The sequence below is a fragment of the Pinus tabuliformis genome, chromosome 2_1 (genome assembly GCF_031772625.1).
Source record: "Pinus tabuliformis cultivar Carrire ecotype Pingquan chromosome 2_1, CPIR1, whole genome shotgun sequence".
NCBI lineage: Eukaryota > Viridiplantae > Streptophyta > Pinopsida > Pinales > Pinaceae > Pinus > Pinus tabuliformis.
Window position 1 is genome coordinate 918001766 of NC_142299.1, and position 16179 is coordinate 918017944.

The following is a 16179-nucleotide window of genomic DNA, read 5'->3' on the forward strand; positions in this document are numbered from 1 at the left end:
TTGTGAAACTGTAATAGTCTTCCTCCCGGCTGGAGGTAAAGTCAAAACTCATAGCAACAAACGGAAACCTGGGGTCTCCTTCAACGAAGGAAAAACAACCCCTTACAACAAAAATTATAAGTCTAAAACCAAGTGAATATATACAAAAATTATATTTTAAAAGTCAGTTTGCTGTAGCTGAAAACTGGAGAAAAACAACTATAAAGGAGAGTATATACAAAATATAAAACAGGAATATATATCCGAGAAATGTGCTGTCAAAAACGATGTAAAAACTGTGATCAAAAAGGCTGAGCATATGGAGGCTGATCTGATATGTAAGACTGCCCCTGTCTGGTCTCTTCTACTATCCAGCTGCCCGGATCCTGTTGTAGACCAGCCTTAGATAGCTGATCTGCTTCCTCATTCCTGTCCCTGTAGATATGGCAAATCGAAAACCTGTTAAAGTATGTCTTCAGAATAGAAATTTCATCAACAAGTGTCTTCAAAATCTGATTTTGACAAGATGCAGTTCCATTGACCCAGTTTATGACATTTAGTGAGTCCCCAAAAGTCTGAATAGAGTTGAAGTTTCCGTGATGGAGCCAGCATAAAAGGTATCGTAAGGCCGATAATTCAGCATAGTTATTTGTGCCTGTACCCAGCCCAACAGAAGCTTTTAGAATGTGATCCGGATTAATGTGTATGCACATGCCTGCCCCAGCCCTATTGTTTTGGGAAGCCCCATCAAAGAACCCACAAGGAATGCCCTCCTGTATAATGATAGGTTTTTGTTTTGATTTGGGTTTCTTGTCCTCAGGGGGAGGCAAGGCAGAGTATATGGCTGTGATATTAGTGGCAATAACGGAAGAAGGTGTGTCCTTATCTTGGAACAGACTCTTGTTTCTAGCAAGCCAAACTCCCCAACAGAAAATAAGGGGCAGGTTCCTCAAGTTCCCCTCCGGATAGGTTTGCCACCATTTCCTCCAAGCAGCATCCAAGGGGTCATGCCCCCACAGAGCCTTTACCTTGAGCGAATCAGTGACCTCCTCCCATATCTTTCTTGAGAAAGCACAGGTTGTGAAGAGATGACTGATGGTTTCCTCATCAGATTTGCATAAAGGGCATCGCCCTGGCCCAGCTAGAAACCTAGCTTGTAATGATTCCCATGTTGGGACCTTCCTTTTTAAAATGCACCAGAGAAAGAGCCTAGACTTGACTGGGCATTTGAGTTTCCATATATCTTTGGCCCACCATTCCGGTACTCCCCATCCCTTCTTTCCCATTAGAAAGGAATATCCATCTTTTGGGGAATATTCCCCAGAATTTCTTTGTGCCCACATCAAGCAATCAGGTTCATCTTTTATCCTGACATTGGATCGTTGTAGTTATTTGATGAACCCCTCCCACTTGTTCTTCCATCTAATATTTAACCCTAATTCTTCATCATCCTTCCAAGCCTGACCCCAGATAGTAGACTGTCCAGCTCTTTCCACCTGATTTAATGATGTAATACCTTTACTATCAAGGTGTCTAAGAAGCCCTGGAGATAGAGCAAAAGCTTCATTGCATCCAACCCAGGGATCTCTGCCAATCCTGACCTGTCTTCCATCTCCCACTTTCCAAGCTAAACCTTGCTCGATCACTGTAAAGGCTTCCACCGTGGCCTTCCAGATAGCTGAGGAATTTTTTAACTTCTTATTTTGACTCCGGATCCATTCTTCCAGAGGGATAGGGTCTATGTACTTCCTTTTCACCACCCTTGTCCAAAGATTTTCCATAGTTATTAGCCTCCATCCTGATTTTGCTGCTAATGAAATGCTGAACTCAGGGAGTCTCTTAATTCCCCACCCTCCCCATTCTTTTGGTCTGGCCACTTTGTCCCAAGCAACCCAGGGTAAACCCGAGGATTCCTTTGACCCTGCCCATAGGAATCTGCAACAGATTCTTCTGATTTTCTCCATCACTCCTTTAGGAATCCATGTCAGAGCGGCCCAGTATACTGGAATGGCTAACAAGACTGATTTAATAAGGGTCAGTCTGCCAGCTCTGGATAGCCATCTAAAGCTCCAGTGTGATATTCTGGATTCTATCTTTGCAATGAGCCAGTTCCAATCCTCTTTCTTGTATGCAGCAGGCTTTAACCAAAAACCCAGATATTTGAAGGGAGCTTCCAGAGGTTGAATGGGGAAAGGAAATAGATTAGCCATTCTATTTCTTTCTCTTCTTTCAAAATCTGCAACACAAGCTTGGGATTTCCCAGAGTTTATCTGCATTCCAGTGGCTTTTAGAAAAAGATCAAAAATACATTTTAACTCCTTTAATTCACTGCAATTACCATTGGTGAAAATCAAGATATCATCAACAAAAAGAAGGTGAGTGATGTAGAGATTGATTGCTACCTCGATACCTTTTACCTTCTCCTCTCTTCTGGCTTTATGTATTAGTCTGCTTAGCCCTTCTGCCACAAGGAGGAACAGGAGAGGGGATAATGGACACCCTTGCCTGAGGCCTCTCTGGCTGTTAAAGAAAGAGGAGGCTGCTCCATTGACCAGTACTGCAAAGCTGACATTTGTGATGCATCCCATAATCCAGCTGACAAAAGGATAGCTGAATCCCACGTGTGTTAGCAGCATCCTTAGATAGAGCCAGCTGATCCTATCATAAGCTTTGGATAGGTCGATTTTGAGAACAGCTCCCTTCTTTTTCTTCATTTTGACACTATGGATAACCTCCTGGGCTACACCAATGGCTTAGTGAATCTGTCTTCCATCCAGGAACCCAAATTGTTCCATTGATATATTTCTAGACAGGATTGGTGCAATTCTGAGAGCAATAACCTTTGAAATAATCTTGTAAATGCAATTACATAATGAAATTGGTCTAAAGTCTTCAAAACTTTCTGGATCATCCTTCTTAGGAATGAGAGCAATAAAGGTTGAGTTAAAAGGTCTATAGACTTCTCCTTTCAGCCTTGACTCTTCAACTACTTCAGTTATTTCGGCTCCAATTTGTTCATAAAAATGGAGAAACAATTCTATAGTCCAGCCATCAGGGCCTGGGCTTTTGTCCTTACCCATGAGCTTCATGGCTGCTTCAATCTCCTCCTTAGTAACCGGAAATGTAAGATCTTCTGCTTCATCTTCCTCTATGAATCTAGGAAAACTTTACACAGTTCTAAAGACTTCTGCAATAGTAGCCTCTCCCTGATCTGCAAAAATATTTTGAAAATGTCTTTTTCCTAAACCAGAAAGCTCTGGAAAGGAGCTGACTTCTCTCCCTTCTTCATCTTTTAGGCGCCAGATAGTATTTACAGATTTCCTTCCTTTTGCAAAATTATGGAAAAACCTAGTGTTCTCATCCCCAGATTTTAGCCAAATTGCTCTACTCTTGATCCTCCATTCTTCTTCCCTTTCCAAAAGAATTTTATTTTGCTGCTTCTCCAAGTGAAGGATTCTGTCCTTAGTGACTTGTGAGGAGTATCCATCTATCTCCATACTCTCCATCTGCTTCAGCTCCTCCCTTATTCTGATCATCTCCTCATTTTGTTTCAATTTTCTATCCTTAGCCCAAGAGATTGTAGCTTTCTTCAATCTTTTTAAATTCTCCATGAACAAAAAACTTTTATCCTCACCTGTATTGTGAACTGGGTGAATCCAAGTTTCTTTAAATAGATTGCAGAAAGAGGGATCTTGGAGCCAAGCAGGGTTGAACTTAAAAGGGGCAGGTGGTTTGGGAGGAGGAATAGTTAAATCTAAGAAAATCGGGAAATGATCCGAATTCCCTATTTCCTCCACCCACTGTCTGATCATTGGAACTTTGGAAGGTAAAGACTCCGCTAAAAGAAAACGATCTAGTCTTTTGGCAATCCGATCTTCTCCTATCCTTCTATTCCTCCAAGTAGGCTTTAATTTGATCGGAGAAGGGTCTATTAAGTTATTCTCCGTGATGAGGTTGAAGAAAAAATCTGTAAGGGGGTCTTCTCTCGCAGATGGACCCCAAGCTTCAGCTCTGCCAATGGAAAAATTTAAATCACCTCCCAAAATCATCGACGGGGATTTCATCACAGCTTTTGACATCAATTCTCCCCAAAAAGATTCCCTACCCTGACATGGCCCATAGATATTTACTAAAGTGATGGGGAAAGTGAAGTCTGGGATTAACACCTCCATGCCCATAACATTTTTCATCCCCCATTGATTGATGGCTTTTACCCTCCCTTCTTTGAAACCAATTGCAAGTCCCCCCGAATGACCAGAGGCATCCATAGCAGTAAAAACCCACCCAGGCAGAAGGGATTTAAGCATAGGTTCAATCTCTGAAGCCTTCCCCAGGGTTTCTTGCAGAAAAATAACATCTAAATTTGAGTTAGATATCCAATCTTTCAAGGCCAGTTTTTTAGGTTTGCTGGCCAAACCTCTGCAATTCCAGGATGTCAGGATCATTTAATAACACCCTCAGGGGGATGAGCTGCTCTAAGAACCCCCGGGATAGAATATTGTTTGCCATCTGCAACATCCAATTTTGCTTTGAGTTTTGCCTTAGACATATCGGATTTTCGGCCTCTTTTGTTTTTGGAACAACTCTGTAATGGGGTCTGTCCCAAACCACCTAAAGACCCCTGGGCATCATGTTTCCCTCCCAAAGATCTCAGGTTGTAAGGGCAAGGAGGCCGAGATGCTGGGAGTGAAAGGGGAGGCCATTGGTCTTCACAGTTTATATCCAGGGACGGTAAAGCTTCAGCAATAGTTTCTACATTCAGGTAAGACATTATATGTTCCATATTTTCAACATTATTATTATCTTACTCTTGATGAAATGAGGACGACATATTTATATGAACAGAAATATGCTCAGGAGAATTAAGAGAGGGTATAGGGGTCCCTGAGCACATACCCTTTTCAGCTTCGTCGTGTGGGGTATGATTTGCATTATCTTTCTCGGTGATCTCTTCCACAGCCTCCGCTTCTTTAGTTGTTTCCTCCACAGCTGCCACCGGATGAATGACGTTCGCCAGAGGAACCTCCTGAATTTGTACATCTTCGTCCACTGGATCCTTCACCGTCTCCTCTGTCTCCAAATGCCTTGTTTCTTGCGTCTCCGTCATTTCGTGCTCCATGGTCATCTGAACATTTGCTTGAACATTTTCTCTGTAAGCTGTAGTCCTTCGGAAGTGTCTCCTTCTTCTCATCTGTGGACAGTCTTTTGCCAAGTGCCCATACTCATGGCACCGATGGCATCTAAACGGCAGGTGTTCATAGTCTAATATCTGCTCATACACATAGTCATTGAATTGAAGATTGATTTTTTGTGCCAAGCCTCCGCTCGGGTTGAGCATGACTAGTATACGCGCCATCGCCCTATTTTTCATTGCCATGAAGGTCATATCTGCCTCCAGGTAAGCCCCCAGCCTATTACCAATTGATTTGAAAACTTCCTCTATCCAAAGGAAGGATGGTAAGCCCGGAGCACACACCCACACAGGGAACTCATCCGTTCTCTCCTTGATTGCATCAAAAAGGGGGGACCATTTCTTTAGCAGAACAGGAATGTTCCCTATGTGCCAATTTCGATGGAGAACCCAATCTGCCGATTCTCTATCTACAAATCTGAGCTTAAACCATCCTTTCGCTAAAACTAGGGCTTCAAACTGTAAAGGTCTATCAGATGCGAAACATTTCTCACCCCAATCTTGAAGAAATTCAGAAGTGTATTTCTTACCTCTAGCTCTGCCGACCAAGGTACAATCTGCAACAGCTAGGGCTTCTACCATGGAAACCTCCATCCCAAGGACCAGATTGCCTGCTATCGCCTGAGATCCAATGGGTCTTTGCGGTTTCCTTTTCGCACCTTTATATCTTAACTCTTCCGCCGTCGATCTAAATCCTTCTCGACCATCAGTTCTTTCAGGGATTATCTGTGCTGTGCCCACATGAGGTTCTGTCTCCAACTGTGACAGAAACTGACCCGAAAGACCCGTGTCGCCATTCCCAGAGGGGGAGAAACCAGTCTCCAATCCATCAGTGCCTGCCTGCTCCCCAGCTAAAGTATCTCCGGGACCGCTTGCTGAAAACCCTTTTAGGTAAGGGGGTTCTCTTGGCAGGGTAACCCTTGTAAGCGAGGGAGAACCACCTGGAGCCCTTGACTGTTCAAATCCTGCAGAAAGCCCTAAATGAGTTATATCTTCAAACCCCTTAGAGGGCGCAAACCGGGTTATCATTGCTTTGCCCTTTGGGTCAGTGGGCAAACCTTCCTCATTTACCCCACTCGACACTATTTCTCTCGCTACCTGCTTGGAGACGACCGATAAACCGGTATTGTGATCCACGCTGCCCGAATTCTTGTCTTGAAACAGGAACTGTGGTGTTTTCACCTGTGATACTGCCTCCAAACTTGGCTGTTCGAAAGCCCCAAAATAGTGTTCCACGTTCTGAGCGGTGATATCCTTCCCCCACATAGAGAGGATGTCTTCCACATCTGGGTCCAAGGCTACAAATTCGGCGGGGTTAACCATAGTTCGAACCGTTCCAAGGTAACGCGTCAACCGACAGTCAATGGGAAAAACTTCACGGATGCTTGTTGATTAAAAACGGAAAATAGGCGGATAACGCTGAGAGCAAACAGTAATATGGTAAAACTTAAGAAAAAACAAAACATGCACCGAGGCAATCATTTAACCTCCACCTGCCAGTCGACATTGCAGATGATGGCCCCCCGCGTCGGCAGCTGTGCTTGGCGTCTGACCCATTCTACCTACCCGAGGCCTGTGCGTGGTTCCGCCCTGTGCCCTGGTTTCGAAACCCTAACCTGCTCCATTCTTCAGAGAAAGTCGACCCCTGGATCTCGATTTCTATTATGGTTGCCTTTGATATTTTTACCAATTCTTCTTGTTAGAAAATGATCTCAATAAATGTCCAGAGTTAAGTGATGGTTGAATTTATATCAATCCATATTTTTTCTTTTGCTTTAAATAATGTCTATGCTATCAACGATTAGTTTTCATATTTCTAAAGTTGTTTGGTTAATCTGAAGTTTTTTTGTATTCCAGCGAGGTATGCATTATCAAACTTTATTTTATTATCTTGGGTATTCTCTAATTGAGCTCTTAGATTCTCAATCTCCATATCCTTTAATGATAGGTCTCCCATAGATTTTGATAATTCCTCTACTAGTTTCTGACTAGTAGACTCTGTTTCCATTATTGATACTATTGTTGTAGATGTCCCCACTCTAGTGTTGATTTGAAGTTATCTTTCCTTGATTAATTTCTCCATCTCTCCCTTCATTTTATGGATCTTCACATTTTGTTCCATAATCATACGAAGCATGTTTTCCTTTTCTTTTTCCAGTTGTCCCACTTGCTGAGCTTGGGTATGTTCAGTTGTTGGTAAATTCATTCGTTTCTTGAGTGCCAAAATGTCTACATTTATGCTTTTAGTTATTTATTTAGATACTTTTATAACTTCAGGATTTATTCCTAACTTTAAAACCAAATCTTTTAGCCCATTAATCTTTGTATATTTATCTAGAGAAGACGTATTTTCTAGCTTCAGTTGAGAGTGAATGTTGTTTAGAGATGATTGTAGCTTGGATGTTGCCATGGTAGAACTTGTTAATGATATATAGATCATTTCTCCTGCTTGTTTGTGGAGATAAATTTGATCTATACGATGTATCTATTTAGTATCCAATGAAAATATGGAGGTCTTATAATCATCAACGCTCTTACGCATAAGGACCTTTAGTTCCAGAAATGCTAATTGGAATTTTCCTCTTTCATTATCTAAAGCAGATAGTAATTTGGTCTAAGTTGTGGAAGAGCGTTTCCATAACTATGCATATATTGACATTTTTAATGCCTCATTTTTATTTTTCATCTCAAAGAACTTTGCAAAAATACTCTCCTATCCTGAAAAGGAAGGAGAAGAAGGAGAATCCATGGTTTTTTATTCTATTTGATGTAATGAGAATGCAAGCTCTCTTGAATGTATGATTGTGGGAGGCTCTTCAGAAATTTGAACTTTTGATGACTCTTCTTCAAAATTTATGGACTTTATTCTCTTAAATACTTTGAATGATGCTTTCTGTAACTCTAATCCTACTGGGGATATGGTTTCTCTCGGTCTTTTCAATTCCTTTTCTTTCAATCTTGGAGTTTCCATTATTGTTTGACTAGAAACTTTTTCTTCAACCTCCTGCAGTGTATTCTCTTCCCATTCTTCTTTGTTAGCATACAGTTCTATTTTAGGCTTCACAATATGTACATATGGTGCAAACTTCTATTCAATTCTCATGGATGATATTACTCATAATGGATCATATGACCAACTTAAACTTGATTTAAATTTCATCTAACTTAACAAAACATTAACTTCCTTTTCTACAACTTTATGATTTATTATGAATGGGCCAACCTGTGTCTTCAATTTAAAATGAGCTTTCTACTTCCTATAAAAAAAATTAATATCATCCATGTTCACCATCTATCCTATATATTCTAATTCAAAAATACTCATGGGGGTGAAAATTGGTAGTTTGCAAGGCGACAACTCACAACCATAAATTCTAATTTCTAAAAAAATTTGGTATAAATGCCAATCTCCAAATTTATTATAATCACTTAAGTGTAGAACCTTTTAGTATCTGTGGAAACCCTGGTAATTGCATAACTACTTAATAAACAAATTTCCATATACAAAATTTGATTGACAAAGTAGCTTAAAGATAAATATTTTGGAAATTTTCCTCACTAATGAAGTACAATGAATCACTAACTGTGGATTTCCTTCTTCATCCAATCTCTGTAGAGGAAATTTGAAACTTTCTGATTGATGATACAAAAACAAGTAAACTAAATTTGACTAGTTCTTGAATGATTCTACAACATTGAACTTTAGGAACTGATCATGAATTACATCTACCAAAAATTGACTGCAATTGAACATAATTGAGCATTTCTTACTAGATGAAAATAATGATAAGAACCCTAAGATAACTTTGTATACCCACAGACCATTTGGTATCCTAATAGACAAGAAACCATGGAAATTACCTACCTAGACATCTCAAGAAACATTGCATAGGGATAAAGTGGGTTTGTCATGGGTAATTCATAATTTTCTAGTAGAAATGACTAAAAAATATGAGCTCTCTCTGAAAAGGAAAGCTTATTGTAAATACCCATAAAGGCGTCAATAGAAAAAGGGTGAAGGGAGTCTTGATTATTTAATTGGAGGGTTTTCCAAATCAACTAAGAGGTGATGGAGAAAAGAGTCTCATGATTTTGAGCAATTATAGCTCTCTGACTTGGGAGGTATCGAGCTTTGCACCATGTGACAAATTCTAGGAATTGGTGTGTTTGAGGGAACAAAACTGAGGAATTAGGGATTCCCATAATGATAATTCATCACTAGTGTCCTCATACTTTTTGAATGGCCAATTGTGAAGCTCATACAAATCAAATTCATAGTTGGTTTCAGTAATCTTGAAATGGGTGTCAATAAGAGGTAATTCATCTAAATTAATCATAAGAGGTAATGTGGGATTCTCTACAGACAGTTTGGATTTTATTTTATGGGTAGCCATTGGGTAAAAAATCAAAATTACTGAGGGTAATCAAGAATTTACCCAAGAGTAGTGGTGATTGATAACTATTGATCATTGGAATTCACTCAGATGATGTTATTGAAGCTCTAGTTGTAGAAAGCAGGTAAAATAATTCATTTTTGCAAGATAATGGATTTTTATTTTGCCCAAAAAGGTTTTCTTTGGAATTAACCATTATTGGAGCGAAGGATTAAATGTTATGAACATTATTGGGAATAATAAATGCCACAATGGTCACCTAGCTAATTTAGTGGGGGAAGTAGCTAAGACTCGAAATGGCAAAAGGCTGGTAGAGGGTAAGAATGACAGGAATAATAGTGGAGGAGGATAAGTGGTTTTTAAGGGTGGGGGTGGTGGTGTTATGTGGTTTCAAGTGGAGGGGGTCCAACAATTGATGTGATAATATAAAATCGGGATGAGAGAAACCACTTTGCAAACCCCCCCCCCCCCCCCCCCCCCCACCCTTTCGCCCCTCCATTAACTATCCGGAATGCAGGGGGTACCACAATTCATCTGCCGTCATTGATCTGGGTGTGTGCCATTGTGACCGTTGGATGTGTTAGTGTCAGTATATGTATACTTCCATTAGGGATCAAAATCCGCTCTTTGTATTTTTGTTTTAGGGGTTCCATACTGAAAATTTTGCATCGTTCCATTAGGTGATCACATCCTGATCCACTGATGGTTGTCCTCTCTTTAGAAAATCTAAATTTTTCCCTCATAGAGTATACTTGCTGATCCTTCTTTAGGTTTTCTTCAGTTATGGTTTTATGATTAATCTGCAGTCATGATTTCATTAGGTCATAGGGCATGATTTCATTAGGTCTTAGGGTTTCACCACCGAGGTCAAAAATTTGATTTTAAAGCGTAAATAAAGGTCAACAAGGGTATGAGGATGATTGATAAATCAAGCATGATAGTTTGTAAGTCATAGCTACTGAGTTATGATCTTTTAACCTAATGTAATTTTCACCTAAAAAACATGTTTTTGAGGTGAAAACAAAGTATTTTAAATTTATTTGTATTTCATATGTAATTTAAGTACCTATATGTAATAATTGATCTCAGCTACACCAGAGCATTTCTCCTTGCTGCAAGAGAAATAACAATGCAAAATTCAAGTCAAATTGAGCATTTATCCACCTTCAATGACACAAAGAAGAAAAAGGCATTAAAACAGAGTTTTAAAGAAGAATAAGAAACTTTAGAAAAGTGGGTTTTTCAAGTGAAAAATTAAAATCCACTCCTATTTAAGCCCTCACATTTCATTTTCAATTTCATTATCTTCATTTTCCAAGCAAGGAGTGAAAAGGTGAGAAGAGAAAACAAGCTTGAGTGAGTTAGAGTGAAGAAAGCCTGGCACTGCACTTTTGGTAGAGTGGCGTTGCACTTTTGGATGAAGCAGACTGGCGCTGCGCTTTTCACCCAACACTATGCTTTTGCCTGATTTTCTTAGTGTAAATTAACACATGCGATGTGTGTTTGTCCTGGCACTACACTTTTGAGCATTGGCACTGCGCTTTTTAGCAGGAGAGCCCAAAAACCTCCAAATCCTCAAGCAAACTTCAAAATTGCCCTTGCTCTCCATTGCCACAAGTAAGTAAACATTCTTCACCTTGGTTTTGATTTGCTAATCTAAGTCACAAGCATTGTTTTCCATGTTTAATCTCAAACCCTAAAATCTCCCTAATGATGCTTAAACCCTAACTCCTTCCTATTCATCCTAGCACCCAGCTCTACAGTCCTAAAATTCCCCTATCCTTATTTCCCTATCACCCTATCCATTTTTCCTCTTTACCACTATTCCTTCACATTTCCCTTTGCCCCTCTTCCCCAAGAGAAAATATCAAGACACAAAACCCTTCTTCTCATTCCCTATTGCTCCATTCATTTCCTAGCCACAAGTTCATCTTCCATCCCCTCATTCCTCATTTTCATACACCTCAACCTTGCAAACATGGACCTAGAAGACCAAGACTATGAGGAGGAGAACACAAGCAGTGATACCTCAGCTGATAGAGCCACACAACCGAGAAAACCACACAAGGGAGGCATGATTATTAGAGAAGATCCATCAAACCTTAGGGAATTGTAGGCCTCTGAGTTGGCTGTCACATGCTTTAGATACCTTGGCTGCTATGAATTCTATGAACAGGTTGAGAGAGTGCAATATCACCTAGAGCTCACTAGACTCTTTGCATCACATCTTCAGGACAATAGGGTGACTCTTGCTGGGGTAACTTTCACCATTTCATCTTCCATTATTTCAGATGCCACTAGGATTCCTAATGTAGGGGAGAAGTGGTTCAAGCACCAGGATCTAGATGAGTACTATTATGAACCTTATATAAAACCCCAGTATAGAAATCAGGTGAAGAGACTATTTCCTTTCAGGTTTCTTAAGAACAAGTATGTCCCCATGGTTGAAATCATCATGAAGTATTTCACTTGTGAGGGCAGGTTCTTCAGGTTGTACACTTATCACATCAGGCTCCTCATGCATTTTACTAGGGTGAGGATGTTAAACATCCCTTACTACTTGTCCAGGAGTATTGAGAAGATGGCTTTTATTGTCCAAAGGAAGCCTTACCCTCAGCAGATGAGCAACCTTTATCATTACTCTTTGATCAAGGTCATTATGCTTCATCATCTTAGTCTCCTTGACATCCCTTGGGAGACCTTTATTTCTAATGAGATCTTGAAAGGTCCTCAAATTCCTTCACCAGTGCCTCAAGAAGTAGGAGGACCTTCTAGCCCAGTGAAAATAGATGAGGAGGCCAAGGAGACAAGAACTACAGAGGTGCCCATCTACATGACATATCAGAGGGGAACTAGGAGATTATTTGCAGCAGATAGGCAAGTGTTTTCTCCATGGGATGTGGAAGGGGCCTTGCCTTCTTCATCAGCTCATAAGCAAGTGTTTTCTCCATGGGATGTTGAAGGTGCCTTTCCTTCTTCATCAGATCATAGGCAAGTGTTTTCTCCACGGGATGTGGAAGGTTCCTTGCCTTCATCATCGACACAATAGGTACAGGTGCAGCAGCTACAGAAAGGTAAGGAAAAGATGCCAGAGTAGAGTCTTGATGATGAGGAGGAATGGGACTTTGACTTGACTGACCATGAGGAGCTGCAACAGTGTTATACTCGTCATGGGGTTGAAATCATTGACTTAGAGGCTCAGGACGAAGAAAACATCAAAGACATCATCATACGCGAAAGAGAAGCTCAAGTGCAAGCTTTGGTAGACAATTTGGAGAGGGCCAAATATGTCATTACATACTTGGAATAAGAAAACAATCAATTGAGTGACAAACAAGTCATCATGGAGCTAGAAATGCTCAAGTTGAAATGACAAATTCGCAAAGAAGCACAAGTGACTTTGACTCCTATTAATCAGGAGATTGAAGATGATAGGGAGACTTGGCTTGCAAGAGTCAACCTGAACCTTGAGAGGCTACTACAGAAGGCCAACAGAGATAATCAGATAATCAGACACGTGGCCTATCATTATAGGACTCGAAACAAGATTTGCAATATGAGGGTCAAGAGAATGAAAACTAGGCTAAGGCGGGCCTTGAAAGGCAAGAAAGAGGAGGATAGACTTAGGATGATGGCTGAATTTTCCTTGGCTCATTAGAGCACATGATGATGGTGCTTCTCACCAATTTTGGGCAATTTTTGAGCAAATTTTGTCATTTGCAAATTTTGGATTTCAATACATAGGAAAACTACCTATAAGCGCAACGCCATCGGCGCTGCGCTTTTCCTAGGGGCACCCATTGAATAAATGGTTTGAATTTTTGGATTCAAGGCGATGAGGACATGAACACTAGAAATTTTCACAATTTTTGGGGTAGAACTGGTCCACCAAAAGGTCAAAAAACACCCTAAAAATGACCTTTCTGCCACTTTTTGGACACACAAAAGCAGCCTTTCGAGAATGAAATTTGCGGGGTCAAATAAGCTTCAAATTTAGAAATTCTAGGTATTTTGGAAAGTATACTTGAAGACCTTTCCAATGAGCTATCATGGTCTCAATTTGGATGCTGGGAAAGCCTTAAAAAGGGACCTGAAAGTGGCGCTACGCTTTTGACCATTGGCGCTACACTTTTGACAGTTTTTGCTCAGGGTTGCTATTCTTCTAGTTTTTTACTGTAATCATGGATTCTCTCTCATGGTGGATGATTTACCATTGCAAATGATGACATGGCATGTAATTATGATAGAGAAATAGTGATAGAGGGTAGATTCATTGCTTTAGAAGTTAGTTTGAGCTCAAATGAATCAATTTTTCACTTTTAGAGGCAAGTTGTTGATGATGCCTATATTCTTGTTTCTTGTTCAATATTAGTTAAATTAGCTCCTTATCTTAGGGATTCGACCCCTGAAGATGGGAGGAGGTTGAAATCATGTCTATATCTTCTTCTTCTTTCTCATTGTAAAGGGTTGTACTCAGCTGGATGCTTAGACTTTGATTGTACACCCTTGTAAGCAGTTTGGTAGGAGTTAATAAGAAATTGCAGCTATTTTTATGGGATCCATGTGGTATGAGCTTTAGTATAGTTTCTCATTTTTTGATCATATGTTTATATGTTTTATTCATGCCATCAATCATTTCATTGCTACTAGTTGAATGTTTTCAAGTTTGATAGGTAGAATCCATTGTATTAGTGCTCTACCTTCGGAGATCATTAAAAGTTTCATGTTTTCTTTAGTCCACGAAGGACCATTATTGTCACATGCACTTCTTAGCTTCTCACCAGTCTAAAACATCTCACCCCATCAAGCCTAAAAGTGCTAAAGCCTATGCCTACCTTGCCCCATAGAACACCCTGCATTTCTGACCTAATTTCCTAGACCTAAACTACCTAGATCCTCCTGATCTAGTAAAATCCCTACAAAATCCAATCAAAAATTTCGTGCTACTATACCTAGCCTAAAATCCTTTACCTAATCTAGTCATGTTGACTGAGATCTTTAAGGAGAGAGCCCTCTCCCAGCCTAATAGGGCTAGCTACTTGGCTAAGAGTGGTTTGTGGTTACCTTGGCATTGCCTTTCTTCAACCTGAGGTTTAATCCAGGTGATAACAGGATGTCGCCTATGACTTATGTCCTTGGAAGCAATCAAATTAAAACTTTATTTCCAATATTTTATTTTAAGAAATATATAATTTACAAATAGAAATTATACAATTTTAGAGGAATTTAAATGTTCATGCTTATTTCAAAGATAAAGAAATTTATCTTTTTTCTTTTCTTTATTTCCTTCTTTTTTTCTTTTCTCTTTCTTTCTTTTGATATTTTTTTAATTTATTTTTCATTTCTTTTTTCATTTTCAAATTTTTTATTTTCTTGCAATTAAAAGGAATTTGTAAAACTATTCTAAGGGTAAAAATAAGCTACAACATCCCACATGCACATATTTCACATTTTCTTTGAAACCCAAAGGTCCTACATGCAGATCCACATAATTCACAGGCATATGATAGAAGATATCAAACCACTTGTACATGCTTTAGAAAATCAAAAATGGTCATGCATGCTAGACACATTAGAGGATACAAACCCCAATGAAACAGAGGATGCATAGTACCCCACTCATTCCATTTCCAATAGATTTAGCAGAGCACTTGGCCACAACAAAAGAAACATTCCCCGCCTCCAAATTTAGCCAATAGTGGAGATATAAATACCCTATGGTTTTACTAAGTGAAAAATGGAGATAGAAACCAAAGACAAGGTAGAAGCCACATAAAATGACCACCAGATCGACAAGCAATCAAACCTAAATAAATACGTGGTTTTTAAAATTATTCTTTGTAGGGTTGTACTAATATGTAATATACCATTTGAATAAAAAAAATTTCATATGTCATGACCGTCTATACAATTTATCTTTGGCATTAGGAAGTTGGGAAAGCAATCCCATGCATTTTTAATGATTTATATGGTGTAACAATGAATATATCTAGTGATATTCCTATAGAAAAGTTATAGTGTTTCCTATACTATCAAGTGGAATATAACCCTAATCTCAAATATGAGTGGACCCTAATCTCAAATATGAATGTGAACACTAGAGCTAATTTTTTTTTTCAAAGCATTTAGGCCTCTGAACTAGTTCCTTTGTTTTCTCTTTATGCTTGTGGATGAAGTCCAATTATAAAATCTAATTTTGGATAATTTTTCTGCTAATTACTTTTCTACCAATCCAACACTACTAAATTTATCTTGGAGAAGATGGCATAAATATATAAAACTCGCATTGATTCAAAGATGGATTTGATCTTTAATGAAATTAAAACTGGCCCCTTGGAGGAAGCATTGAATTTGTTGTTATGCTATCTTTGAAGATGATGTTTTTTCCCAATAAATATTCTTTTCTCTTCTAAAAAAAATGAAACAATAAAACTAAGTATACAAACAATGATCCTCCTTTCTATGAATAAGCCACAAGTCATAGTTCCCAAATAATGACAAAAGGTATGATGATCATATGCTATTATTAGCATTCATAGAAAGGCCCTACATGTTTTTCGAGACTCATTTACATGCCTAAATAAAAATCAAAAGTGTTACAACATTAATCATGCA

At 39.2% G+C, this 16179-nt stretch overlaps 1 protein-coding gene across 1 annotated transcript; it reads right to left on the reverse strand.

Moving 5' to 3' along the window:
• Window positions 1–281: 281 nt before the first annotated feature.
• On the reverse strand, window positions 282–1265 carry LOC149203643 (uncharacterized). The gene has a single exon (XM_089401943.1). It carries the CDS (start codon window positions 1263–1265, stop codon window positions 282–284), a length of 984 nt encoding a protein of 327 aa, XP_089258069.1.
• Window positions 1266–16179: the final 14914 nt, after the last annotated feature.